The following is a 27,989-nucleotide window of genomic DNA, read 5'->3' on the forward strand; positions in this document are numbered from 1 at the left end:
GGAAACCGTCCCATCTGTCCCCTCACCGCTACCCAGCTATGGATCTTGCTATCCAATTCATCTTGCAACTCGCTCCCATACGCGCAACCGATGACTACGCTCACGCCCTGGCATATTTGATTGAGTATTGGGAATGGGATATTGACGCGGTATGTCACTCCCTCTTCCCGTATCTATGGTGTCCTCTCATTTGCGGATAGTATCGAAGCTACCTGAAGTATGCCAGTGTCACTACATGCACTACTGTTACTCTAACATCGTCCACGCAGCCCAAACATCCGCGCCGACAATACCTATATCGTCCTGTGTGCACTTATGCTTCTGGCCATGGTCGAGTTGATGCATTTGCGCTACAGTGGGTTGACCTCTGAGGAGTTACAAGTAAGGCACCCTTCTCTCTGCCACGTATTCATGTTGGTTGAGCTATGCAGGGACGTATCCGTGCCATTGGTCCTCGTACTTTTGCCATCCTGGCTGCTATCCCTCGCCTGGGTGTGATCATCATCCGCATCGTCGAAATCGTCGTGATAGCAGACTCCCCGGCCGTTGCATGTAGCCTCATAGTGGCGAGCATGTTCCCAGTGATATTCCCATTGATACTATCAGGTGCTCATGAAATACGAGGGTGCATTGTCAATAGAAGAACACCACAACGTGCACTTGAACGAAATGGGTTTGACGTTGAGGCATAACCTCGGCTGTGACGGGTCGCTCGAAGATTAAGAGGGTACGAACGAGGCTTGTGCACCTTAATCCTTATTGACGTGACACCTAGACCGGCTCGCCACAGCCTATCAATGATGATGGTATCGAGTCCTCGGTGGATCACAATGGGCATCTCCATTCGTCTGAGGGGCGGAGTGCATTCGATCCAGCGCCTGAGTACCATGCTTGACGTTTCCGCCTTGGCGTCTGTGTTAGCCATCATCTGCTGCATGCCACGTCTTTGGGGGCAGAGAAGGAATGACGTTCATCTGTAGTGTCACCATCTGCTGCGTTCCATAAATTTGTACCTCGGATTCTCTGTTTGTTTTCTCAGTATACCTACTTGCACAATATAGGCCATACATTCTGAAGAATCGTATGATGCGGTTCTTTGTGAGCCAGTTTTAGGTCCAGGTAAAACCTGTAGACATGCCATATGCTCAGGCAGCGCAGCCCATGAGATTCCCTTGTAACAAGTCTTCTTCACCTTTCTATCATTGGTTCAACATCCATGATCATAACCAGGGATTTCACAAGTAATCGTGGGATTCGTTTTCGGTAGTTGCCGCCACTGTTTTCTGCTATTCGCTCTAACACCAGCAGCCCGTAGCCACGTATCCTCAAGGACCTCATACTACACGCAATGCAGAGGAAGTTAATTACAGCCTCAGGATTGTCTCCTGAATTACTAGAGTATGTGAGGCAATAACTTTCCCTCACGCAGTGATCTTTGAAGTTCTTGAGTTTTAGACCAGTCGGGCCTCCCCCAGATCCTCACGGAAATGGCTGGCAATCATAGACACACACGTATGACGAGTAGCCGCTGCATCACAAGCGCTAGCCTCATTGTTTGATTCTCACACGTCCTACATTCTTTTCCACCGGCATCTACTCCGTGGTGGTAAAGAGGCAGGGCCACTTGATCGCTAATTAGAAGACCCGTCTAGTCAATCCGCCAAGGCGAGGTTCCAAGCCCCTCCAAGTCCGGTAAGGTTCCGAATGCGAACATCCTCCTCATCCTCAGGAGCCTCATATTGTACTAAACAACAAGGCACATGTCGACAACCGACATTTACATCGTGCCACTGCAGTGTGATGCCGTCGGTTTTATTCGTGTGGGTTCTATCGGTTTCATCTTACTCTCAAATGCCCGAACGCCGGGGTACTCTTCCCCTGATGATTCCTAACCCTGTAATACATACTTATCAGGTGAGTATTAAGCACTGTTCTATTCGTGGACATCATCAGGAATGTAAATTCCACGTATTCATCAGGGACACGGATGACTATCTACTTCCTTCTATCAGTGATAAGTATTCAAAATCCTACTCCCCCCCTGGCCTATCAATTCCTGATGACTCGAGTAGTGGCATGGCGAGCTCCTAAGCTTCGTCTAAAAAAGTACATTAATCGTGTGTTCTTGTCACTTTTTTTGCCTTCCTTGGCCATGCTCCTCATAAACTCATGGACGCTGCTTGCAATCTACCTGTGGAATCACTCTGAAGGGTGAGTTGACCATGGACCTCACTACCAGTTTGCCCTTTACCAAGCATTGGGCATGGGATATCCGTGTGACATATCAATCTCATATTTCGTACTTACAATCTCTTCTCACTCGTGGATAGTATCAAGGCTACCTGAAGTACGTTGGCTTTGTTACATGGTGTTATTTTTTTACCTTAACACCGTCCATACGGCTGAGGAGTTCGCTCCATTGTCCTTGTGTGGTCGTGTTTCTCGCCATAGCAGAGTGGATAGATTGGGTTAACGTGGGTTGACCTCAGGAATTTACGGTGGAACGGCGTTCAGTCAACATTCCGGTTGACATTTCCAGGCCTCTACGAAATAGTCTCAAATCGTGATCATGTAAAGTGGCCCTTTTTCTTACTTTTCTCAAGCTGTCCCCATCCTAAGGCGAGCTCGGGAAATGGCCCTTACCGTTTACATGTTTGTTACCCTTACGTTGTGGAAGAGTCCATTAGCAAAAGATTTGGAGATGATGGGCCAGCAGGACGGATGTCATGTATAGAAGCTCACCTATATTTTGACTGATATAGTATGATTGTGATAACCCAAGGTCGGTCTGACGGGGAAGGACACCGATGTATGGATTATTTAGCCTGGGGAATCATTAAAGTCATACTTAAACGACATTTAGCGAAGGGGGGCTCACCGTAATTGCCGTGGGCAGGCACATAGTGACGGCGGGCCCACTGCGGCCCTGGTGCACTATCAGCCCACTGTGACTTGGTCAGCTCTCAATCGAAGTTGATTGAGTAGTACCTGGCAGGGCTGGAAGCGAAAACGATAAGGCTTTTCTTCGATGGGACTGGGCAACCTTATGTAAATTCCCTCCTGTCCTCATATTGGCAGGTCACTGCAGTCGCCGAAGGGAAAGGTTACTGGCACCACGGCTCGCCCATCCATGACGGATGCTGGCTTCCTTTTTACAGTAACGTCTCAAACATTCTCCTCCGCTCCTTGCCTAATTCCCATGGTTCCGTATATTGCAATGGATACCCCAAACTTACGGAGGCCCTTATGAGGGAAATTCCTGTGTGCAGACATCCTCCTCCTTGCTCGTAAGCAAATGGGATGGGACAACAGTGCGTCGGAACCATGTGTCGTGCACCCAGTAAGTTTCCGTCAACCTCTTCCATCACTGGCGCGTCGTACATCCCTCACAATTTAAAAGGCGATGGAAATCGCCATTTCCCCCCCACTGCTAGTCAGCTATGGATCTTGCTATCCAGTTCATGTCACAGTTCACCCCCTTTGCCAACATACACGCAACCGACGACTATGCTCAAGTCCTAGCACAGTTGGTCGATTGGATTCGTCATTTTGGCAGTATGATCAGGTACCTGTCTTATGATTCGTTGTCAGAGCAGGAATAACACTCCCGAGTTATGTCGAACTTGTTGTCAGCGTCGGGTGGGGAATTAATTTGTGATTCCGCAGTGCGCGGTGGACCATGTGTCCAGGATTACCTGTTTCGTTGGTTATGAATACACCTCAAACGCATATGACAGACCTACATACCTCCATCGATCAATCAGATGGCGCAGTTTGCTGTGAACCTCACATGTAGATCCTGAAACCACCTTGAACACTGCATTCCGATAAAGCTAGACTAGAAATGAAGTACTGACAGAGCCCTGTCGTTCCTTAAAACGGTCTCATGTGTGATGTGCGCCCACCAACCAGTGCTTACTTTCGGCATAAAAGCCATTCTATTGCACGATCGTGCTAATTGCCCCTCACCCAGCTATCGCAACGAAACGATCCCTTCGTTTATCATGTCCTTCAGTTACCCTCCGTCGTGTTCAGAGAATGCATACCCGAGCATGCTCACCAACTCTTCTAATGGTGACCGGCGCGTTGCCCAGCGTGGGTGGCGTCCGTCGTCGTTCGTGTCCAACTTGGGTACTTCACTCATGTCCAAGGACGCCGCATATACCAGCTTCCAACGTTCACATTCTGGTGGCAGTTTGGAAGGACTTGACAGTAGCACCAGCACGGTCGTCCGGATGTCCCAGGATGTTATGTGAGTGGGCTGTATGACGCGGACACGCGGTTTTCATCGACGATGAGGGTGACCTTTTTTAGCAGCAGGTCCCAGCAGGGTAGTGCCTTGGCAGATGACGAGAGCTTTATCCGACGGCGGTCTGAAGGGGAACCGCCAAAAGAATGGAGGATGTTGTTTATCTTCGATGTCATTCAGGACTTGATGGGCAGGATGCGCCACTACCACTGCCGGATGCGACAAGCGCTTTGGCTCAGACTGATTGAGGGGGATGTGGACGACGACGTGTGGCTCCGATCCGAGAAACCATATTGGCATTCGTGGTATGATTGGGAGCTTACGCAAAGGGATGGGGTCAGCGCTGAGTCAGCGCTGCGCCGTCGCGTCGATCAGAAGCGATTTCCACCCCACATCTGGGAAACAGCTACGCGACGCGGCTGTTAACAGCTCTTTCGCACTTGAGTGAGCCCTCTCATTGGCCAACAAGTGTCTTAGCGAGCCTTATGACAAGTCACTTCCAAACGGAGGCAGGTATAACCTGCTCATTCCCTTGGGTAGTTTTGCAGATGTACTGTCATTTTGTGGAGGTTGGGACTGAAGAAGAAAAGGAACACCTTTGATCCTCCCAGGCCAGACCCCACACAGGCCACAGCTTGGAAAAACTCACTTGTCATGCAGCTGTTATCCAAGCAATGGTGAAAAGGTGACTTGGAACCATAGAGGATGGACACTGTAAACATGCATGCACTCATGAAAATGTGAGTTCATTATTTTCCATTCTGTAGAATACTGATTTGGAGACTGATCATAGGAATTGTTATGCTTGACCAAAGTCAAGATGTAGGGAGAGTTCAAATGCAGACAATGGGTTTCTACTGAGCAACAGCTGCAGTAACCTTTGTAAATGACAAAGGATTTGGTCAATGCTGGTAAGAGTGGTCTGGGTTAGGGACACTGAGGGTGAAGTTCTGAGAGAATGCTGCATATGATTGAGTAGCTCAAGTCTGGGTTTCCAGGACTTGAGCTGACAGCCTAAATACTACACAAGAGACAGACCATGAGGCATCTGCATGTAACAAGGTGACTACACTATTGGTTGAACAATAGTGACACATGTCCTAAGCATGTAAAGAGCAAGTAATGCTAGTGGTGGAGATAGCAAGCCATCAGATCAGAGAGGAGATGGCTTGAAAAGGAAAGATAGTCCAACAGGTCAAACATGAGGTAAACACTAAGTGAAAAGAAGAAATAGGGGTGAAACATAACATTACCCCCTTTCTAAGTGTTGAAGTCCCTGACTTCAACTACTCTCCATAAGGCTCTCTGGTCATGTTGCTAATGGTGGAGACATCAAAATCAAAATTGTTGTCATATAAGTTGTCATCCTCACTCCCAATGAGGGTATGATCATCTACCACTCCAGGGGTGGCAATTCTGTCTTGTAGCAGGCAGCAAGGGCATAAGGACAGGCATTGAGTCTGGGTATGCCCAGGATGAGTCTCATGACAGAGTGGACACTCATAAAGTCCACAATTAATGTGAACGTGTCCAAGACAGCAGCAGACATAACATGTTTGATGATAGCATGGATCGGAAGGGGTAAGAGGACAATCAGCCTCAGCGAGTGCATTCAACACAGGAGATGGGGGCAACTGTGTGAGAGTCTCAATGATGTTTAGGGTATAGTCAAGTTCGGCTCTGGAGACACCAAAGGCAGTCTTGGGATCAACTTCAGATGGGGAGTCATGAGACTTGCAAGGTTGTGGGTTAGGGCCTGACAAGCAGCAGGCACAAGGTCTATCAGCTCTTCTGAGAGAGTGAGACAAGTGGGAGGATTGGGAGGATAATGGTGATGACACCAGAGGGGGGACATGGAGGAGACTGGAGGGGAGGTTGCAGTCAAAGGTCTTCTAGACCCAGGAGGGGGAGGAGCAATCAAAGTGGGGTACTGATGAATGTTGTAGATGAGGTCAGCTCCACTGAGCATATCAAAGAGTCAGAGGAGAAGAGGAACTTGTTCATATGCTATTTCATTTAGAATGGTGCATGCAGGGGACAGAAGAGGATTCTGTTGATTGATGTATCAGGACAACTACTCAAGCCAAAGGGCTTGGATGGTGGCATGATAAACTAGATTGAGAGGGGAGTTTTCATCAACCTCATGATAGACAGTGCTGATGATGGTGGGGTTGGTGATGAAAAGGTGATATAAAGTGATCATCTGATCACTAGCAGGCTGTCATTGGCAATGAGTGAAGGGGGTGTGGTGGTGAGAAGGTTCATGGGGGTAAGTGTAATGATGAGGGGGCATTTCTATGAGGATTCTTCTGATGGTGTGAGTAGAGTGTTGAGTGGGTTGTTTCTGAGGGGGGAAAATCCTTAGGGAAGTGTGTGTTTCTTTCTGCCATGAGTTTTCAGATGAAGGATAACCCTTCCATTTGATTAAAAAGGCATGTCCATGGCCTGACCTTTTATGGCCAACTATTGCCTCAACCTTGTATTCTTCTTCCTCATTGATCAGGTCAGGTGGTGGAGCTGGGAAGTTTGGCCTGTGAATGTCATTTTCATGGTAGGATGATAAAAGGGAGGCATGGAAGACGTTATGGATCTTCCATCATGTGGGAATTGTGAGGCAGTAGGTAATCAGAGATAGAACCTTGGAGATGACAAAGGGTCCTTCTTGTTTTGGGGTGATCTTTCTATTTTCATAGGAGCATTTCAAATTTTGTGCCTCAAGCCAGACCTTATCTCCTTTCTGGAAAGGGGAGAAGGGTTGTGATAAGTGGTCCTTCATTGTTTTTCTAGCTAGATCATGTGCTGTGATGGCTTCTTCTCTAGCATTTTGGAGTTCCTTGAGTCCAGACTTGGTGGCAGGAAGGTGGGTTTCTGTGATAAGGGATGGGAGGGGTTTTGGTTCATACCCATACATGAGGTAGAAGGGTGATTGATGGGTGACAGAGTGAGGGCAGTGATTATGCATGAATTCTGCCATGGGGAGGTTGTCCACCCATGAGGTGGGGTCATTCTGGCAGAAGATTCAGAGGTATGTTTCAACTTCCTGATTTATGCATTCCATTTCTCCATCCATCTGAGGGTGATATGCCATTGAGAGGGCAAGGGAGTATCCTAGGAGGGAAGTGAGCTCTTTTGCAAATGTGGAGGCAAACTGAGGGCCTCTGTTGGATATGATTTTGTTGTACAACCTGAAATGGGAGTAGACTTTCTTGAAAAAGAATGCCACAATGTCAGCAGCAGAGGCAGTTTTCTTTGTGGGTGTTAAAATTACCCCCTTTGTAAGCCCATGGTTGACCATGACCAAGAGAGAGTCATATCCCTTAGAAAGGGGAAGGTCAGTAACCAGATTGCAAGAGATCTGCTGGAAGGGGTGGGTTGAGGTTGAGGGGATGGGTGTAAGGGGTGGTGTCATTGGGTGGATGTTTACTTTATTTTGCTGGCATATAGCACAGCTGTCAACATAGTTCCAGACAAATGAAGCAAGTCCAGGCCACCAGAACTCAGAGGAGACAAGCTGTTGGGTTTTTAAGACACTGGGGTGTCCAGCAGAGGGGTGGTCATGGTGGTTGGATATGACAATTTGGTGGAGGGCAGGGTTGTCTGGGATGTAAATCTGGGCTTTATAAAGTAATACCCCATTATCAAATCTCCAATTGGAGAGGTGGGATTTGAATGGAAGTGGCATATCAATGTTTTCAATGGCATGAAGTGCTGTCTGGACCACAGGGTCTTTCATGGAGGAGGACATGACCTTTTGAGTGAGAGCTGTGTCAATGAGATTAACAAACAGTGTCTGTGGGAGAAGGGTAACTCCTTTGTTATCTTCATCATCATTGGGAATGCAGTCAGGTCGTCAGGAGAGTGCATCAGGAGCAGCCAGGTCTTTGCCTGGGACATGTTTGAGTTGCAGATCAAAGTCTGCAAGGTCTAGTAGCCAGCATGCCTGGCAACAGTTTAGATTCTGGGGTGCCTTAAATTAGGTCAAATTCTTGTGATCAGTGAACACCTTGACCAGGAATGGCAATCCATGGAGGTAATGTCTCCAAGACTTTAACCCATGAATAACCCCTAGTACATCAGTAAATCACTTTTGCTGGCCAGATTCCCTAGGACTACCAGCTCACAAAGTGGTCTACTGATGTAATTCCCTATCATAGATGTCATGGTTCCACTCTGCAGGGTTAAAGGACTGGGAAATGAAGGCACAGGGTTGCCACTGGCCATTGGAGTCTTCTTGGAGGAGAATGCCTCCAGTTGCATATTTGGACATGTCAGTTGTTATTGCAAATGGCCAAGAAGTGTTGGGCATTCGAAGGATCAGTTGTGCCATGAAGATCCTTTTTAGGAGATCAAAGGCAGTTTGGCATTTCTTCAACCACTCCCAAGCAGTTGTCTTCTTGGTGAGGTTGATTAGAGGTCAGGCAATGTCCGGGTAATAGGGGATGAATCTTCTGTAAAAGTTTGCAAATCCTAAGAAGGATTGCACATCCTTGACCTTCTTTGGGACAGGCCAATCTGCAATACCTTGGACCTTTACGGGATCCATGGTGATGGTATTCTCCTTGATGGTCATTCCAAGGTATTCAACCTCAGAGAGATTGAAGTGGCATTTTTCCAACTTGAGGGGGAGTGACAGCTCCCTCATTCATTCAAGAACATGACAAGTTCTTTGCTTATGTTCTTCTGGGTTGGTGGAGAAGATAAGGAGGTCATCCATGTAGGTGACCAGCCATCCTTTAGCGATCATGTCTCTAAATGAGTCATTCATGAATTGTTGGAAGGTGGCAGGGGAGTTGCACAACCTGAAGAACATGACAGTTGGTTCAAAGAGTCCTTTATGCATGATAAATGTGGCTTTCCATTGGTCTCCTTCTTTGATGTGGACATTATTGTAGCCTGATCTTACATCCATCTTTGTGAAGATAGATGCTCCCTTAAGTTTATCAATGAGGTCTGAAATGAGGGGAAGGGGATATGCATCCTTCACCATGTTTTTGTCCAGATAACAATAATCTTGGCAGGGGTGGAGGGAGCCATCCTTCTTTTGTACAAAAAAGAAGGGTGTGGCTTGAGGAGACTTCAAGGGGCAGATCTTTCCTTCTCAAAGATTTTCTTTGATGAATTTCTTGGCAGACTCTCTTTTGGAGGGAGAGAGTGGGTATGCTTTAGCCACCTTGGGGATGAAGTTCTCAACAAGGTTGATGGCATGATCATAAGGTTGCAATGGAGGTAGGACCCCATTGGAGGGTTTTTCAAAAACTGAGGCAAAATCCTTGTATTCTTCTGGGAGGACAGCTTTCAGTTTCTTTTTGTGTTCTTCTTGGGCCAACTCAGTGGCCATAGTGATCTTTCAAAGAAGACTATTGTTTGGATTAATTTTCTTAGCTTCTTCTAGTTTCCCCACTGACATCACAAAGTGTGCTTGGATGGTTTTGTCTTCTGGTTCTTTGTAATCCATAAACTTGTTTATCCCTTTCTTTTCAATGGGGCACACAAGGTTTATGGTGGGTTCTTCAACTGCAACAGAAGAGATGTTGCATTTCAGTTCTTTAGACCTGTTGGTCTTTTCATTGATGGAGAGAGTACCCATTCTCCAATTGACAATGGGATTGTTTTCTTGAAGCCAAGGGAGGCCTAGGATAATGTTTTCTGTTCCACAGTTGATGATGTGGAAGAAAGACTGATGGACAAGTCCTTCGATCCTGAAGTAAAGAGTGGCAGAGAACAGGATTTTTCCCTTGGAATTTTGAGTTCCATCTGTGTTTTTGGCATGGATGGGTTCTGTGAGTCGTTGAGTAGGAATTTGATGCTTCTGCATGAATCCCCAGTTGATGCAAGATATTTCAGCACCAGAGTCAACCAGTGCAGTGGTGTTGACAGCTCTCTTAGTTCCTTCTGATGTGTAGAGTGTAATGGGGATTTGCATAGTACAATCTGGGGTGGAAGATACTAGTACAGGTGCAACAGAAATGGGACTGTCCTTAGTGTGGGGAACATCTGGCATCAATGCAGAGTACCCTTCTAAAAACCCTTTCCAAGTGCCCTAGTAATATCCACCAAGGCAATGGAGGGGCCAGCAACTTTTTCTTCATCGTCACTTTCTTTGACCTCCACAATTTTGCAGATTTTCTTTATCTTCTTCTGGGGAGTTTTCCCTTTGTCTGGACATTCTTGAGAGAGGTGTCCTTTGTTTCCACAACCAAAACATCTTCCCTCCTTGATGTGACAGTCTCTTTCTTCTTTGGAGAGTCTCACTCCATCCACATCCATGGCATTTGGATCTTTTTCTTCAGTGAGATTGTTCTTGGGATAGAACATTCTCTTTTCCTTTCTTCCAGAGAACTCATTTACCTTCCTCCACTTTGCATCGAACTTTTGTGCCTGTGTATACCACTCAGTGACCTTTGTGGGAGTGGTTTCCATCATATGGATGTGGTTCATGATGAAGGGTCTGAGTCCTTGTGAAAAGAACTCAGTCAAGATGATGTCTTCCATGATGGTAGAGTCAGTGGCAGCAGTTCAAAAGTTGGTGATGTATTGTTCCACAAAATCTTTCTGTTTCATGGTATGCAACTTGGCAATTGCAGTACCAGCAGTGTCAGAGGATGTGAAAGAGTTCTTGAAATCTTTTGTAAAATTAGCAAAGGAGCTGAAACTCAGGGGGTTCTTTTCCAGAGACATTTTCTGGAAGGTTGCTGCCCAGGAATGAGCAACACCTTTCTTCATATATGACAGGGTGTAGACAACCTTTTTGGTGTCACTGTCATAAATTTCTTCATTTACTAAGAGGTAGGTCTGTATGGAGTACAGCCAACTCATAGCATTCTTCTGGTTGTTGTCAAAATCAGACAGGGCACCAATCTTCAATTCAGTGGCCTTGGTGGTGATAGTGCCAACCATTGCCTTTGATGATGAACTGGACATTGTGTTCAGAGGTGGGGGTGGGGGTGTAGGAAGTGTGGTGGCAGGTACTGGTGGGATGGGAGTACCAAGCATGGCAAGGGACTGAGTAAAGAGGTTCAAGAGGATACCAGCAGTGAATCCTCTATCTGGTTGTTTGGGTTCATTGGAGGAGGTGTTGGTGACAGTGATCTCCTGTTCTTCATCAGAGGACAATTCTTCATGAGTGGGTTGCAACAGTGCCCAATGTCAGTTATTTCAGGGGTTCATGGTGGTGCACTAAACAGTGACCAATTCAGCCAAAGGCTGGTAGACTTGAGCTTTTGTTATGCTCGACTGAAGTCAAGATGTAGGGAGAGCTCAAATGCAGACAATGGGTTTCTACTGAGCAATGGCTGCAGTAACCTTTGTAAATGACAAAGGATTTGGTCAACACCAGTAAGAGTGGTCTGGGTTAGGGACACTGAGGGTGAAGTTCTGAGAGAATGCTGCATATGATTGAGCAGCTCAAGTCTGGGTTTCCAGGACTTGAGCCAACAGCCTAAATACTACACAAGAGACAGACCATGAGGCATCTGCATGTAATGAGGTGACTATGCTATTGGTTGAACAATAGTGACACATGTCCTAAGCATGTAAAGAGCAAGTAATGCTAGTGGTGGAGATAGTGAGCCATCAGATCAGAGAGGAGATGGCTCGAAAAGGAAAGATAGTCCAACAGGTCAAACATGAGGTAAACACTAAGTGAAAAGAAGAAATAGGGGTGAAACATAACAGGAATCACCAGCTCCTGAGTTAGGTGGACCCATGGCATCCACTGATCCCTCTGTAGATGAGGTAAGTGGCTGTGGACAACCAATTTAACATATTCTAACCACATAATGTACCTACATTGTACCATATGACAGGGCCAGCAGAGGCTGACAATTTGCTGTGTCCCATGGGCCAGTGGAGGTCAAGCCCTACACTGAGTCATCCCCCTTCTGTATGGACCAGCCCAGCTTCTATTATCAAATAACACATGAGTAGGCCACAATCAAATTGTCCCTGTAGTACCTGGAGTAGCCTAGTGTGAGATGTCACCTATCCAGTGGCATGCTGTGGCATGTGCAGATCAGCACTGGAAGTTGGCACAAGACCTTGACATGCTTTGGGATAGCTCAGCAGTGTAATGTTGTAAGATTTTGGAGCACTCCAGGGCATACCATGGCCCTCTGGGGTGAGCTGTGGCATATGTTCCTAAGTGAGCTGTGGCAAGCCAGCCACTCTGGAGCAAATGGTGGAGCATGCCATTGTCCTCTGGGGTAAGCTGTGGCATGCCAACCAATCCAGAGCAAATTCCAGAGCACACTGCAGCACATGTGCCAGAGTATACCATAGCATGTGCCACAGCATGCCAGCCACTCCAGAGCAAATTCTGGGACACACTATGGCACATGTGCCAGAGCATACCATAGCATTCCAGAGCAAATTCTGGAGTAAACTGTGGGACATGTGCCAGAGCATGCCATGGCCCTCCAGGATAAGCTGCAGCATTCCAGCCACTCCACAGCAAATTCTGGAGTAAACTGTGGGACATGTGACAGAGCATACTATAGCATTCCAGAGAACTCCAGAGCAGTCAATGGCCCTCTGGAATAAGCTGCAGCATATGTTCCAAACCAAGGTGTGGCATGGCAGACACTCTAGAGCAAATTGCAAAGCAAACTGTGGCACATGTGCCAGAGCATACCATAGCATTTCAGAGCACTCAGGAGCATGCAATGGCCCTCCAGGGTAAGCTTTTGGCATATGTTCTGAAGCAAACTGTGGTGTGCCAGCCACTCCAGAGCAAATATTACCAGCATACCCTGCACACCTACCCCTTGCAGATACTACCAGAATTGGCATAGCTTAAAAGGTTGGCATTCAGTACCACAAACTGGGATGCAGCACCATGTATTCAGAAGCAGTAGCAGCTGGAAGATATGGCATTCTGCATTATGGCACATTGCAGCATGCAGCATAATTCATGGGGAAGTTGTGGCAACATGTACTGCAGCACCTGGTGGCACCTGCTCCATAAGTCCCTGGAGGGTCACAGCAGCCAGTGGATATTGCTCAGCACATGCCAGCAATGTGGCCAAGTCAGCTAGACTTGACAGGGATGCCTGGCAGCTGGTGGCATGGGCATGGCATACAGTGGCAAACACCTGACTGGCTTAGGATCCACATCAAGGCTTGATGTGTGGCATGGATGGTTCTGCATACAGCAGCACACAGTTAGATGCAGAGGAATAAACCAGCAGTTCTCAGCAGCCAATGGCATTGACCCAACATACTGTGGCACACATCAGGATTGAGTAGGATTCATGTCAGCATGTGGCATCCAGCACAGATAGTTCTGTATACAGCAGCACATAGCTAGGGTACTATAGATATGGACATGAAGCATAGCATGAATTGTCAGTATACTGCATATCTTACCACCAGTATAAGATCATAACCTATACTTCATATGATCACAGAAGGGTGGCTAGTAATATTGCATTGATTTCATAGATTTCATTCAAACTGGGATTGTGCCAATCAAATACTGGATGCCTGGGGCATTAAATAAGGACCAATACAATACAATACAGGGTGCCATGGGTGATTTACATGCCTGTGAGAGCCTGCCACACCAATGGAACACACATCCAATTGCTTTGAGGGACTCCAAGCCAGTTGTGAATATTGTCCTGCATGTAGAATGCTAGTGAGCAACAGTTGCCACTCACATCATTCACACCATGCTGCAAAAGCTGGCCAGAAAAGGCTACAACAGTGCCAGGCCAGCAATTGAATTGAAGACCAAGAGAGTGAATGTCAAGAACACATTCAGAATAATTGCCAACACTAATGAGCATGTCATACCAGTCAGCATGGGATTGTGGGTCATGATGGAGGGGAGCCAACCAGTTAGCAATCATGGAGATGTTGGTGTAAACTGTTGGCCAGTGTTGGAGTGCTGCTGACATTTTGGGATCATTCATGGTAGACCACTCAGTCAGCTGCCACATGGCTTGGTGACTGGCATTGTACAAAGGAGGGTGCATAATTGAAAGTGTAGCAGAGAGAATTGCTAATGGCATTTGGATGGCATGGATCCATTGCTGAGCAGCTGGAGCTGCAAGGTCAGCAGATATGGAAGGCTGGTGTGCCAGTGTCTACAACATTAGCAATAAGTATTTTGAGATAAAGCATGAGGATGACCCTCATGGCATGACCAAGTTGATGCTGGGCTGGCAAAAGCTCTAAGCAGCCTGCCAGAAAATGGTGATCCACTGGAAAGTAATTGGGTGATGTTCACCAGGAACCATCAGATATGCTTCAAGTCAACATATTGGAGAGTGGGGGAATAGCTCCCACCATCTGGTCCTTGGTAGGGTTGTGAACTGAGGACAGCAGGATACATCACAATGCCTACCTGCATTGATTGGGACATTGCACTGGGTAGATACCACAAAGCAATTGCATCCCCTTCACCCAGAATGATTGCAGGAATGTCCAAATACCCACTCAGATATGGTGGATGAGTGGAAAGGATGTGGGCCTCCCAGTTCAAATTGAAACCTGTTTCTCGAGGTGATAGGCTTTCTGACAGCCTGATTAATTCAATGCCAGAGGGAACTGCAATAAATGTTAGCAGGACACGTGGCAGCACTCTTAAAATGGCATATGGGGATTATGATAGGCCTGGGCCAGTGTTGCTGCCATTTGATTGAGCACAATACATGTCTGGACCTCGAGTTCAAGAGGTTATGGTGGGACAGTGGCAGTGCAAGGATGTGTCTCATGGAGAACTCAGCAGCACATGTACTCTGCAAGCTGGTCAGAAAGTAGATAGTTGGATGGGAATGTGCTGGTACCAGACATTTCTAATGCAATCAGGTTGGGGAAGTTAAGGGAATCCACCAGCAACAAGTGGGATACTGTCCAGAGACACAAGGAACACACATGGCACAGATCCCTCCAGCTGTGGCAATTGTGTGGCCAATGTTGTCAGCAATTGTAGTGACTAATGTGGCAACATTGAACTAAATGCAGCATAGAAGCTCTCTGCAGCAATGAGACCACAGCCTCATCAGCATTTTGGAATGTGGCCTGGCCAGAACACAACCTTGAACAGCTGTGAATGCTGCTGAAATATACATTACAGAAGATATCAGCTCCTTCCACATGTTCCAATTGGGGGTTGCACATTTCTGATACTGCTGGCAACATGAATCAAGGTCCAGATTACCAGCCTGTTTCACTAGTGGCATTGTTGAATGGGCAGTTTTGGAGCACTGTGCCAGAGATGGTTCAATGGCACTGGCACATCATGGATATCTGACTGTGAACCTGGTGGATGGCTTTATAGACTGCTGGCCCAAGAATGACATTGACATGATTGGGGCCATGGGGAGAAGAGTACACAAAAGACACAGTGATCATGGGAATGCCTCTATACATTTACCAGCATTGATTCTAATAATGTAAAGCTACCAGCCCCAAAGGAAACTCATTATAGATGGTTGATAATATGTACAGCAGCTGTATATTCATTCCCACACCTTTGACACTGACTCCACCCACACAACCTGTAAAGCAAGTTTAGATTGGGTAACAGCTTCCAGTGATGACATCTGCTCCTGTGAATGTAAGATTAACTTGGAAAGATATGATAACTCCTGATTGATATCCTTCAAGCCTTCTGTGCACATCATGTGTAGTGCAGCATGTTTGGCAGTGGGTGATGGGTGTGAATTAATAAGCAGGGGTGGCAAAATGCTGCCATTCTGATACCATGGGTGAGTTGGAAGTGAGCAAAGGTGTGCTGCCACTTACCAATACTCCTGCAAAAAATTCTGCAGCTTCTGCATTATGTCCTGCAGTGGTCTCCTCTCATATCCCAATTCCACTTTGCCACTGTCATTCTGCCACCATGCATGGGCCATGATAGTGGCCAGTTTGACATGGCACTCCTTAATCCTTGTCAGGCAGGGATTCAAGCTTTTGATGAAAGCTAAAATGTTGTGGGGACTTCAATTGCCATTGTTCAGGTATGTTAACAGCCTGTTGGCTGTGAGTGGCATGATTAGGGTAATGGGATGGTGAGATGCCACACTCATCAGATGCTCCATTGTACCCTGTACCACTATCAACCATTGCACCACCACAGGAACAGTGGCTTACCACTTCTGCCAGGAAATGTTGATACCAACTTGTGTGCCAGTATTCAGACCAATCCAGCTTCTTCATGGCAGTGACAAGGCAACAAAACCTCATTCCCAAGTACTGTACAGCCATGGAGAGTTCAGCCATGGTGAACGTTGATGACATGACTTACCAGCATGAAAGATGAGATGTCATACTATATAAGCATTGGCCAACTTTCCCATGGCTTTGCATGGTGGCATGCATCTGCCATTAAGGCAGTACTCATTAGCAAATGCTTAGCTTGCATTCAACTACACCAACCAATATACAATTGATAACCCCAGCATCATTTGGGAGATCTCAAGAATGATGTTGTTGCAGATAGCTAGTGGTCTCTAGATGGAAATGGTTCACAGAAGACATGCTAATCTGCCATACATCTGGTATTGCCATGTGGCATAGCATGCTGGCCTGGCCTGTCCCTTTGCCAATGTGGCAGCCTTTCTGCCAGTCCAAAATCTTACCTTGTTTTCAAAGAAGTTTCTAGTCCACTCCTACTTGCATTCCAACAGCTGAACCTCCTCCTTCCATCTGTCCCACAGTGCTCTCATCTGGAGCCAATTGACCCTGTAAACTAGAGAAAATGATAAGTAAATCTCAGATGCTGCTGCCATGTGATTGCTCCTCTCACATTCTGACATCCAATCATTAGTGGCCATGTCCCTTGGTACATCCATTGTCCAGATCCAAGGTAGGGTATCATCCCTGTGACCTCTGGCATTTGGGTCAGATACTGCCATACTGATAGTTAGGTTGGAGTCATTCAACTCTTTGTATTGCTCCAGGATGTCTGGCCCAGCCCCTAACCTGCCCATTTGAATGTGGCACTGGCAGTACACAGTGGCATGACATTGCACAGCTGCTTCAGCATTGGCCACCCTTCCCCAGGCACACATGGCCATGTGGTAATTACTTCCATGGCAAATGTCAGTTTGAAAGATGACTGCCTTCTCTGCAAGCACAAGCCACAGTTCATGAAGACAATCATTGGCCTGTCCTTGCCACAGTTGCAGCTCCATTAGTGTCACATACCCTAGGCCAGATCATTCAAAATGATCTTTGCCAACATTGAATGGAAGTGGCAATGCAATGGTTTCTGGATCATGCAGGTTAGATGGCCAGCACAGCTTGGCATCCTTGGATCTGTCCCCAATAGCTTTTCAGCAGTGTTGAAAATGCCATGTATATGGGACTGGAGATGATCATGGTGACATGCAATGGTGAGATTTTGAGCTTCTGTTGCTCTTGAGGTGATGTGCCAGCATGCCACTGCAAGCTGGATTTGTGCTTCCTCTATCTTCAATGCCTTCACAATCCAGGTCACCATACCCTGTGAATGCCCTGGCTGAGGGATGGCCAGTAAATCTATCTTGATTGCCTTTGCAGAGGGAGCTTCAATACCACTCAGCCCAAATCCTGTCCAGGATAACCTTCAATACCTACCTTTCTGCAGCCTGACTTCATATATATCCATGGCCTGTGGCCTTGACAGCTGGTTGTCCAATGCCACTGCCACTTCTTCCCCCCATGATTGGCTGATTGCCAGTGGGACATTACCATTCAAATCAGCAAACCTGCCTTCAACCACTAAATAAGATTCCTCAGCAACCTTGAGTTTCCACTTGAGTCTCATTGCTGTAGCCTGTTAGCCATGCAACCATGTCTGATACAAGCACTAGACTTATGCATTCTGACCATTTTCAGGAAATTGCTATCATTCATTTGGAAATCAAGTACCTCCTGCTGATGGGGAGTAGCCATGCCTCTAGCAGATGGGGAAATGATATTCAGGGAGGACCACAAGGTTTCCATGATCTCCCCATCCACCTGGCCAGTGCCCACAATGAAATTGGGAGCATATCATGCAAAGCATTCTGTGTGGTGGCCATGAACATGCCACAACCCAATGCCAGGGCAGATCCACATGCCATCTGGCATGGATATATAGGCATTGGCATGTAGCTGTCATTCTAAACCTTTGCTATACTGGCAGTTAATATCATAGAAATGTATCACTTGCTGGCCAGGGACTGTGCCATGGCTGATGGCATGCACAAGTGCATAATCCATGTTAACCTGCCTGTGATGTTGATGTCAATATTGTCATACATTGTTACAAGGTTATTCATACTGTTTGCCCTTCTGGAAGTTGACCATTGCATGCAGCACAAAACAGCCATGCCATGCACAGGCACATCCACCTATTCCTGTAGATGTGAGCTGCTGCTGGTTGGCATTTGCTTGATTAACTGCCCAATGATTGCTGCAATCTGAGATCTTGTAGTGTGATCAGTCCATCAGGTAATACATTCCTACACATCACCCACCTCAACCACATTTTTAGTGCTGCTCAAATATTCCTTGTATGGCTGTGATGCAACCATGTACCCCTTTCCATCCATCAACCAGGCTTTGCTGCCAGTGTCCTTTGGATGCATATGCTCTGCCTTGAAATTCCCATCCATGACCAAGCTTCTTGCCAGTGTCCAACTGGATTACACAGTGTATAAATGGCTGGTGGTGTTCATGGTATTACTCACTGGGAATAATCTGTTGCATCTTCAGGAATGTTGATGTTGGGTTGGGGACATGCTGGACAGAATAACACTAATTCCCTGGGGCTGGCATCTTCTGCACTCATGTGGGATCCCTGCCATTTCAGTAGTTTCAGGAGCCACCACATCCTAGCAACTCTCAGAAGTTCCCTGTGCCTATCCTATCATCCAGCTAAGAGTTGTGTTGCAGTGATACAATTCAACAAATAGGACACATTGGCACCAGATGAGGAAAGGCATTGGAGGTTATGCAGCAAAGTTTGCTGTAGAAATTCATTGCTGAGGTACCACATTCCACATTGTCCTGAACAGAGTCATCAAGTACTTGGAAGGTAAATGCAGTCCTTGTGGCCTTTGTGGTAGCAGGCAACATCCCAGCCTGCATCAGCTGTATGTGTGAATCCTCTGCCCCAGGGCATCTACAATACCACACATTGCAGTAGTGTATTCCATTGGTGTGCACAACAATTAGACAGCTTCAGTTCCTCAGGGCTTGCAAATTTGGTGGACAACCATCTTGATCCACATCCTCCCAATCATCTTCCTCCTCAGTTGTGACTTCATCATTTGAACAACCACTGGCTGGGCAGTGCTTCCCACCATGCCCAACATGCAGTACCAAACTGGCCTGAATGGTAAATACAGGAACAACCATCATGATTCAGCTGCTTACCAGCTGCAGTGATGATTCCTCAAAGAATGTTCCATTCCATTGTTCCACCCTGTGGAATGGCTGGTGCTTGTGTTCTGCCTGGCAACACATGGTGCAGAAGACTGGCTGATGGGCACCCTCAGTGCACTGGAAAATTCCATCTGCTCCACACAGGACACAATCCCTTGGCTCAGGTGGGGCCTCCATGTTCAACAGGATGGCTAGATAATGCTGTTGGTGTGGAAACCACTGCTGCAGATAACTATTCTACAATTGTGTGACACTGTCATTGCAGGTTTGTTGGGCAATGCAGCATTCCACACACCTGACTTTTCTGAGGTTTAGAAGGTGTTGCAGGTAATACATCATTATTGGAAGGCAGTTGTTCACCCACATCATCCAACAGGCAGTCCAGGTGATCCAGGATAACAGAGCCAGGCTGCACAGGAGGCTGAGTTGCATGGCCTGGCACCCACTTTCTGGGTGCTACTTTTACCATCTTATCCCTATATCCTCAGGTGGTTTTCACTCTTTGCCAGGTCACCTGGGTCACTCTTGTAGCAGGTCCTGCTGGTGTGATCTTTGACTTCCCCATGATGAATGTTGCAATGCAGAAGGGTTTTGATCACAACAAATACATGCAGCTGACATGTGCTAGCAAGGTCTGACCACCAACTATGGTAATGCTGTTTTAGGATCTGGCACATGATTTCAGTGCTGGCACCTGCACATTGCCTAGAGATCAATGAAATGAATGAGCACTTGCAAAAAGCCTTGTCCTACATCATGCCCATAGTGCCTATACTATCCACAGTGTCTCAATGCACATTGCCTGATCCCAGATCCATGAAGTCTGAGAGGCACTGCCTTTGCATGTGGCTTAGGGATGGAAATCTCATGATTGACTAACAACCTTAGCCATCTTGGGAAACTGTCTGATCAACTGGCATGCAAGAATGGACTAGACACTGAAATGTAACCTTAATTGACATGGGAGAATGCCGGAGAAGTCTATTCTCTTCAACAGACATCATACTAGCTGTCCCCTGAAAATTTGCACACAAGCACCTCCATCCTCAATGGCATCCAGTGACTATGAAAGTGACTCTTTCTCCAACAACACCAAACCCTCCCTGCCACAAAAGGGGTCCAGTCTTCAGCCAGCCAAAATTGAGATTCTTGAGGCCAAGCTAGAGTCATGGAAAAATGCCAACCAAAACAAGATAAAGAACCTTGATGTGAATGTGACACTGAAAATGGATGAATGGGTTCAGAAGAAGGTGTGCCACACCTGCCATTGATTACCTGGCATGTCCTTACCATTTCCAGGCAATTCAGACTTGGTTGTACAACCATGGCTGGAGCCATAGTCGACAGGCTCTGATCAAATATGGTGGCAGTTGGACACTGAGGAAGGTGGTCATGCACCATCAAAAGAAATCAATCAAAAAAGTGTTGGAAGAAGCAGGGATCAAGCAAGGATCCACAGAAATGATCAAGTCTTATCAGAAGGCCATCAGCACCATCATGAAGTCCCTTACTGCTGAGGAGATACAAGAGACTGAGGCATTGGCCAAAGAATGGAATGAGCAGCAGCCACCTTGGGATGTTCAGTCAGAGTATGTACCATTTGGCAATGCTGCCCATCACTCACAAGAAACAGAACTGCAGAGAAGAAAGGCCATAAATATGTCAAGGAATTTGCTAAGGAAATGTGGAAGTGGTGTGGTGCCAGGGTAGTAGTGATGGCAGCATAGGAAGATGCCAATGGAGCAAAGATGCTGCTCCATGGTCAAGGCAGAGAAAGAGCAATGGGAAACCTAAAACCATCCTGCCAGTCAGCAAAAATGGCACACCATACATCCTGAACATATTGGACATGTGGGCACCAAAGTTTAAGGATATCATGCAGATGTTTGTGACATTTCACTATCATATGTATAACAATAGGAGAAATACTGTTCATTGACATGTGTTACAGGGAAGGCCTGCAGGAATTCACAGGTGACTGTTCCATGGAGCACAATAACAACCAACACTGCACTTTATATTGCACCACAGTTTCTGCCACCTGAGGTTCCCTTCAAAGAGCCAAGTCAACTTACCCAGGACAAGTTGACAGTAATCTTGGAATGGTGGCAAGAGCAAAAAGAGCAGCATCCCAACAATATATTCAGCTTCAAGAAGTGGAGAGATGCTGGAGGGTCCCTCTGAATGCCAGTGGCAGAGGCTGACAGCAGTGGAGCGAGGATGGGTGCAAAGCAGGATTTGGATGGGAGCCCAGACCACTCAGCAGGTGAAAGGATGATGGATAGAATGATGTGGGGTAGGAGGAAGCAGCGATGGAAAACAGGTATGAAGGAATGCATCTGGAACTTAAATGTGTGGCAATATTATCTAATGGGGGACAAAGTTGTAGGGTCTGATTCTGACAATGAATCCAATCTCTGTCAAATACCACCAACATTGCTGTCAAACAGAAATGATGGTACAGGCACAAGAATGGTGGATGAAGATGCCACAGAGGCAGTACCATTGCCAGATTCCCAGCAGCAGATTGCCAGATGCCAAGTGGCTGAGGGTGACACCTGCCAGCCAATTGGTAAGCCAGCAGGACCATAACAGCTGAATATTGTTAACATTAATGGCTGACATGTTTCAGCCATTGGCAAGCAACCACCAAATGCCTGGCAGCAGGTTGTGGGTGGCAATACAAGCCCTGTGCAACCTATGCCAGAAGGCCACCACATTGATTTGCCTGATTCTCTCTGCCCAGCAGATCCTTTGGCAGTGCCAACAACTATCAAGAGAGGCCATAAACAGGAAGATTCAAAGTGCAAGTTGCCCATTCCATCAATAAGTCAGTACTTGTGCCAGTCACTGAATTGTTAATTCAATTTATCTCAATCCTAGTACCCATGCACCAGACTGGCATAGACAATGTGAGGGGTATGCAGCAATCAAAATGGGTGCAGAAGGCACCAAAGTGGCCCAATGATGATGTTCCTACTCCTAGTCCCTCCAAGAAATGTAGGTGATGTTAGCATTTGTATTTTACATGGCCATGGAATGTGATACTACATTTTGACAACCAACAGCTACAATTACAATAAATCCTCATCCAGTTCCAATTCATCCTTGCCATCCCAATCACTGGTCATCAAATCTTGTATATATTACTGAGTCCTTGCCAGCTGCACTCTCCTTGCAAGCAACAGGCAAAACCAGATGCTTGATTCCACCAATATATTGCTGTAGTGGTTGTAGGCTGCAACGATTGGCCCATTGGTGGTGGTGTTAAGATGGGGTGGGTGTTCATCAGTCAGTCCTGTGAGAAGAACTGCAAGCTGCCATGCTTTTTCCACTGCTGGATGATTGATATATATGTGAGGGATATCATAAAACAACTTACATGTTGTAATTGGCCCTTCTTCATGAATTCCTTGTATACCCAAGTCACTGGCAAAACATTGCAGTGCCAAAAAGCAAGCTAATACACTTAATACTGGTGGCAACAAGAGATGACATGGCACTCACCGGCAGTGGCATTGGTGGCTGTAGGCCATGGAGATGGTTGCCATGATGTAGCTGGGATGGGCTGTGGCTCAGAGGCTGCTGCACCATCTAACCACTCATCCATATATGCATGATCCAGGGGAAATGGCACAGTTTGTGGAATTTGTGCAGATGCTGGCAACAATCTAGGTGGGGGTGAGACTGCCAGGGAAGATGTTGGCAAATCCCAGCTAGGCACAATGGTGGCCAAGGATGGCATGGAATGACTTGCTTGCCATGCCTCCTATTGTTGATCAGCAGCAGATGGCTGCACCTCCAGTGAAAGTGGTGGGGAGTCCCAAGATGGTGCAAGCATGCTGAGTGATGGCTGGGAAGGGCTGGCATTCAGTGGCATGGAGGATGATGGTGATCCTAGCTGATGGCCCCAAGCTGCAGCATTCATGGCCACTCTGAATGGTAGAAATTCTGGTTCATCTACAACCATATCTGTATTGTCAGTGCCTGGCAATACCTGAGGTTTATTATGCAGGGAGATGACTGGTGAAGGTTATTGACAGTTGTATGTTATAATGACTACTTACATTGAGTGTCCCGACTGCCTGGCCTCCACCTTACTGACTTTTGCTCCATGATATTCAGTGATCTGTAGAATGTTGATAAGTTGATTGAAATATTGTTCAACTGTGTCGCAATGTCGGATTTGGCTATTTGGGCTTGTTTGTCTACCAGCCAGTGTTGATGCCAGCACAATGGTTCATGAAAATATAAAATGCAGCTGCACTGCTGACACAATTGTCAACTATCACTTGACTGCACTGCTCTTGCACCAGTACCCCACTTCCACAAAAATGTCCCAACACACTGAAGCATCCCAAACTGCCACCACCACTCCCTCTGTCACTCTCCCATGTGAAATAGTCACTAATACTGCAGACATAGTCATGGTGGAGCTTTTGACACTCCATGACCACAGGAACAAGCAATACTGGAAAAGAGCTATGCACATCATTTGGGAACAGTTGGTTCATGGCATGCCCATCTATTTATCCTCTGATATTTACAACATTCCAGACCCATGTGCACCCTTTGGTTGAGGAACTGCCCTCAAAATTCACCATCCCCACCCACATCATTGCTGCCAAAATGATTATGAGAGATCCAGTGGTGCTTATGGCATTGAAGGAGTGGCTGAATGTTGACAAGATCAGAGATGCAATGGATGCCAATGTTGCAGACCATCTGTGGTACCAGATTGGAAGGCCTGTTGGTAAGGGTAAAGGGCATGCAGTTCCATTAGACCCACTTCAGATAAGTGACAATGCTGCTGACACTTTGGAAGAACCCCACAGCTGATCAACCAGTTGCACTGCTCCTACTGGCACTTGGCCCAGAAGTTGAAGGCCACAGAAGCATACAAGGTCAATGGCAGCAAGTGATGCTGATGTTTCGATGGCAACTGCTGGAGCATCTGCCAGTCATGGCCACTTGGTTGCAGCTCTTGCAACCCCTGCCACTGGCTATATGCCTGTTGCCAAAGAAGACTGATGTGATAGGTGCATGGAGAAAAATCTGCCATGCACAGTCAAGCCAGGTTCTGTGTGTTGGCAGTGTAGCTGCCAGAAGTACAGGTGCAGTATCTTCACTGGAGTGAAGGCTGCATGGTCACAGTCAAGGTGACCCTGCAGTTGTGCTGTAACTGAGGCACCTGATGGAGCAGTGGACTGTCCCCAAACTGCCACAGCCACCCATCCCCCCAGCTGATGCCATCCTCAAAGCCCTTCACCAGGGCCATCAGCCACAATATCCTCAGAACCCACCACTCCTGCATGGCAGACCCAGAAGTGGCAGGCAGCCACTAGAAGTATGACACCTGCCACTGGCAAGACAACCACCTTGGCTGCTCCAAGCTCCCACAGGCAAAGTAAGTTCTCCATTTCTTTCATTCCACTATTCTTATTTGAGCCTAACATAGTTTTCAATGCAGTGGTCATTGTCACTCCATCCTGGTGGCAGTCAGGTTGGCAGACATCAAGCCCAGCATCCCAGGGGGTGGCAACATCCCAAAGCTGTCTCACTACCCCATCCCACCCAGTGACCCCCAATGCCACCCCCATGGAGCATATGGAAGAGGAGATCACAGCATTGCAGCAGCAGCATATGGAGATGGCACAAGATCTCCTAGATACCCACTGCAAGCTTGCCAATACCCAGTGGGCCCTTGCAGATACCCAGACTGAGTTGCAGACACTTTGTGATCTTGTTGAGGCCTTATGCCAGTGCCTGTACCCATTGCCACACTCCTCACCTGATGCACCTGGATCCTCCTGCCCCTCCCCCATTGGCTTTGCGATTACAAGTCATCAAGCAGTTGTTCCCACTGATAGTGCAAGGATACTTGACCTTGTGCCCACTATGATGGTCCAGGAGGTTGCAATTGATACCAGCATCCTCCAGAGCCTCCTGGGTGATATGCTTTTAGCCCCTTCTACTTTCCTGTTGCCCCCCCCCCCACCATTTTCATACTCATCTACCCCTGGTGTAGGAGAAGCCTGGCCCCCTATATATGTCTCTTTTGGGGCAGTTGCTGACCATGCTGGTGGGGACAATGCTGATGATGAGGATGCCACTAATTGGATGGATGTAGATTAACATGTCCATAGAATGTACTATTACTATTTCATTGTCACTATTCCTGAGAATCATCATCCCTGCCCACTTTTGCTTTACATGGTGCAGATATGGTCTCTCTGGTGTGTGCTATCCCATTTGAGTCTGGCCAGGCAACTGGCCTTGCAATTTATAAATCCACTGGTACAGCTAAGCTAGTGCACACTGGCAGCACCCTCAAATCATGCATGGTACTTGCCACATATCTCCTGCACAATCACAAGGGTTTAACCTTCTGACCCAGGTTGTGGCCATGCAATCATGGCCTATGCTGCTTAATGCTGATGCTGCCAGTGAATAGCGCTTGACATTGCCCATTCCTGTCTATGCCACTCAATGCGTCCCAGTGTCCTACCCTCTCAACAACAGCCATTTATGCAATATTTGCCCCAGACTTCAATCAATCAAGTTAATGTAAGTACAATGAGTTACAACTAGGTGCTTACCATGTTTTAGAGTGCAAATATGCAGCAGGAGTCATGCATTGCCTTTCTGCAAGATCATTGCAATGTGCTGGAATGGCATTTGGTCAAGGTAACCATGGAACATGACACAATCAAGTAAGATATTAGTTTACAGGCTGTCTATTGCTAATCATTACACAGGAGCTTCTTTGACAAACTCACAAACATAGTCAACTCAGGAACATGTGATCTGAGTTTACTCAGGAGTAACTCGCCTCTACAGCTTCTGATGACCACAGGTGAGAAGCCCCCAATGCATGAGACACACCCAAAGGTGCAATTCTGGACAAGAAAGGACTATGAAGACTGGTTGGACTCCCCAGAGGCTGGGGGGAGCAATCATGGTCTATATGCATACCTTGAAGACAAAAACAGCAACATTCTGACCTCAGAAATGCTAACCAAGATTCAAAGAGCTCTACATGCAGGGTGGATTGAACTTCCACAGCACAAAATAGCACTGGATACTTGGGGTAGGGCGAGCATGACTGCCCTCCAATTCATACAGGTGCATATGGAGAAAGACTTCCCTCTGTTCAAGCTCATGGAAAGTGGCTGGAAACTCAAGCATCTGTGTACAAAGACATACTCAGCCTGTAGAACAAAACATCTTGACAATAATGGCAACTTGAAGAGGACTACACACAACACAATCAAAGGAGAGGCTCTTGATGATGATGATGACCTTGAAGGCCTCAATCCCAGCAGTAAGAAGTGCAAGGGACCTGTGGACACTTCATTAACACTGTCCAACAAGAAACAAAAATGTGAGTAATCCTATCTGATACCTTGTACTGATATGCAAAGCCATGGCAGCCTTGCAGTCCTGGGACCCATCAGAATCACTGAAGCTTGCAGCACCAGACTCATCATCCACATTGACATCCCTCAGTTCAGGAGCTTGTGTAGAGTTGCCAATACAAGGTTTGCATCATATTCCTATGCAGCACTGACTTACACCCATATAGAACCACCTGAATATCCTGTCGAGACTGCTTCAGCACAATCGACCCCCCAGGATGTGGGTGCAGACTTGGCCAACAAGGAAAACAATCCAAGCATTGATAATGCCAATATCCTGACCACTGCTGAGAGTCTTATTGTATATAATCCTATGTAACTTCATGCATTCTTCAGGATCACATTTACTGATTTTGGCATCAACTTTGCAGGAGTTTACTTGCAATGGCTGCAGGGAAGGTCAACATAATGCCTGTCCCTCCCATTGTGGAGAGTCCATGACTCAATGAACAAGGCCCTTCCGACAGTGTGTTCACTGATGCATCCCATGATTGCAAAACTGGTGCAAGTGACTCAACAACCAAGGTGAAGAAGACTCTACAGCCATTGGGCACAAAGAACAGATGGTAATGAATGCACTATGGCATACTTCATATATGTTAACATACTCAACAGGAATTTGTGTATGCTACAGTGGTTGAAGAAAATCAATGCCAATGGACAGAAGGAGGATTTTTGCCTGTACTGGGATAAGACTCTAATGCTGGCCACACATGAAGTAAATGATTTCACTTTCCATGTCAACTATTTTTACTGACAATCTGTAGAATTACAACAATGAAGCCAAAGAGCTTGTAAGTGATAAACATGCCAGAAAAGCACTCTAACACATTATTAGGTTGTGAATAATACCTGGACCAAGTCCATCATCAAGCAAGGTATTCTGCATACCTAGGTGCTGTTTTCTGCTTCACATGAAATTGCATCACATCACATTGAACCACACTGCATCACATTGTTATTGC

At 46.7% G+C, this 27,989-nt stretch overlaps 6 protein-coding genes across 6 annotated transcripts; 4 read left to right on the plus strand and 2 right to left on the minus strand.

Moving 5' to 3' along the window:
* Nucleotides 1-38: 38 nt before the first annotated feature.
* Nucleotides 39-723, plus strand: F5J12DRAFT_928542 (uncharacterized protein; the record flags this gene model as incomplete). The annotated part of the gene is made up of 5 exons (XM_051749444.1): nucleotides 39-149; nucleotides 201-217; nucleotides 270-381; nucleotides 432-581; nucleotides 607-723. The coding sequence occupies 5 exons, from the start codon at nucleotides 39-41 to the stop codon at nucleotides 721-723; spliced, it is 507 nt and encodes a 168-aa protein (XP_051597951.1).
* A 3,083-nt stretch (nucleotides 724-3,806) lies between these two features.
* On the plus strand, nucleotides 3,807-4,829 carry F5J12DRAFT_928543 (uncharacterized protein; the record flags this gene model as incomplete). Its single annotated transcript, XM_051749445.1, has 3 exons — nucleotides 3,807-4,252; nucleotides 4,321-4,585; nucleotides 4,719-4,829. The coding sequence occupies exons 1-3, from the start codon at nucleotides 3,894-3,896 to the stop codon at nucleotides 4,827-4,829; spliced, it is 735 nt and encodes a 244-aa protein (XP_051597952.1). The 5' UTR covers nucleotides 3,807-3,893.
* An 11,164-nt stretch (nucleotides 4,830-15,993) lies between these two features.
* Nucleotides 15,994-20,038, minus strand: F5J12DRAFT_784372 (uncharacterized protein; the record flags this gene model as incomplete). The annotated part of the gene is made up of 17 exons (XM_051743009.1): nucleotides 15,994-16,141; nucleotides 16,299-16,447; nucleotides 16,500-16,523; nucleotides 16,888-16,943; nucleotides 17,001-17,402; nucleotides 17,582-17,785; nucleotides 17,813-18,011; nucleotides 18,107-18,196; nucleotides 18,386-18,449; nucleotides 18,501-18,646; nucleotides 18,697-18,859; nucleotides 18,910-19,085; nucleotides 19,140-19,228; nucleotides 19,250-19,343; nucleotides 19,451-19,552; nucleotides 19,598-19,838; nucleotides 19,902-20,038. 17 exons carry the CDS (start codon nucleotides 20,036-20,038, stop codon nucleotides 15,994-15,996), a joined length of 2,484 nt encoding a protein of 827 aa, XP_051597953.1.
* Nucleotides 20,039-20,655: 617 nt separating this feature from the next.
* F5J12DRAFT_894806 (uncharacterized protein) lies at nucleotides 20,656-21,333 on the plus strand (the record flags this gene model as incomplete). Its single annotated transcript, XM_051747773.1, has 3 exons — nucleotides 20,656-20,856; nucleotides 20,906-21,195; nucleotides 21,240-21,333. The coding sequence occupies 3 exons, from the start codon at nucleotides 20,656-20,658 to the stop codon at nucleotides 21,331-21,333; spliced, it is 585 nt and encodes a 194-aa protein (XP_051597954.1).
* A 1,565-nt stretch (nucleotides 21,334-22,898) lies between these two features.
* On the minus strand, nucleotides 22,899-23,576 carry F5J12DRAFT_784374 (uncharacterized protein; the record flags this gene model as incomplete). The annotated part of the gene is made up of 4 exons (XM_051743010.1): nucleotides 22,899-22,943; nucleotides 22,989-23,035; nucleotides 23,114-23,375; nucleotides 23,406-23,576. 4 exons carry the CDS (start codon nucleotides 23,574-23,576, stop codon nucleotides 22,899-22,901), a joined length of 525 nt encoding a protein of 174 aa, XP_051597955.1.
* A 2,900-nt stretch (nucleotides 23,577-26,476) lies between these two features.
* Nucleotides 26,477-27,919, plus strand: F5J12DRAFT_894808 (uncharacterized protein; the record flags this gene model as incomplete). Its single annotated transcript, XM_051747774.1, has 8 exons — nucleotides 26,477-26,990; nucleotides 27,040-27,147; nucleotides 27,192-27,325; nucleotides 27,396-27,423; nucleotides 27,479-27,590; nucleotides 27,640-27,742; nucleotides 27,792-27,818; nucleotides 27,863-27,919. The coding sequence occupies 8 exons, from the start codon at nucleotides 26,477-26,479 to the stop codon at nucleotides 27,917-27,919; spliced, it is 1,083 nt and encodes a 360-aa protein (XP_051597956.1).
* Between the last annotated feature and the right edge of the window lie 70 nt (nucleotides 27,920-27,989).

Source organism: Pisolithus orientalis (assembly GCF_024613125.1).
Source record: "Pisolithus orientalis strain OTSU chromosome Unknown F5J12scaffold_25, whole genome shotgun sequence".
In the NCBI taxonomy this organism is placed as follows: Eukaryota; Fungi; Basidiomycota; class Agaricomycetes; order Boletales; family Pisolithaceae; genus Pisolithus; species Pisolithus orientalis.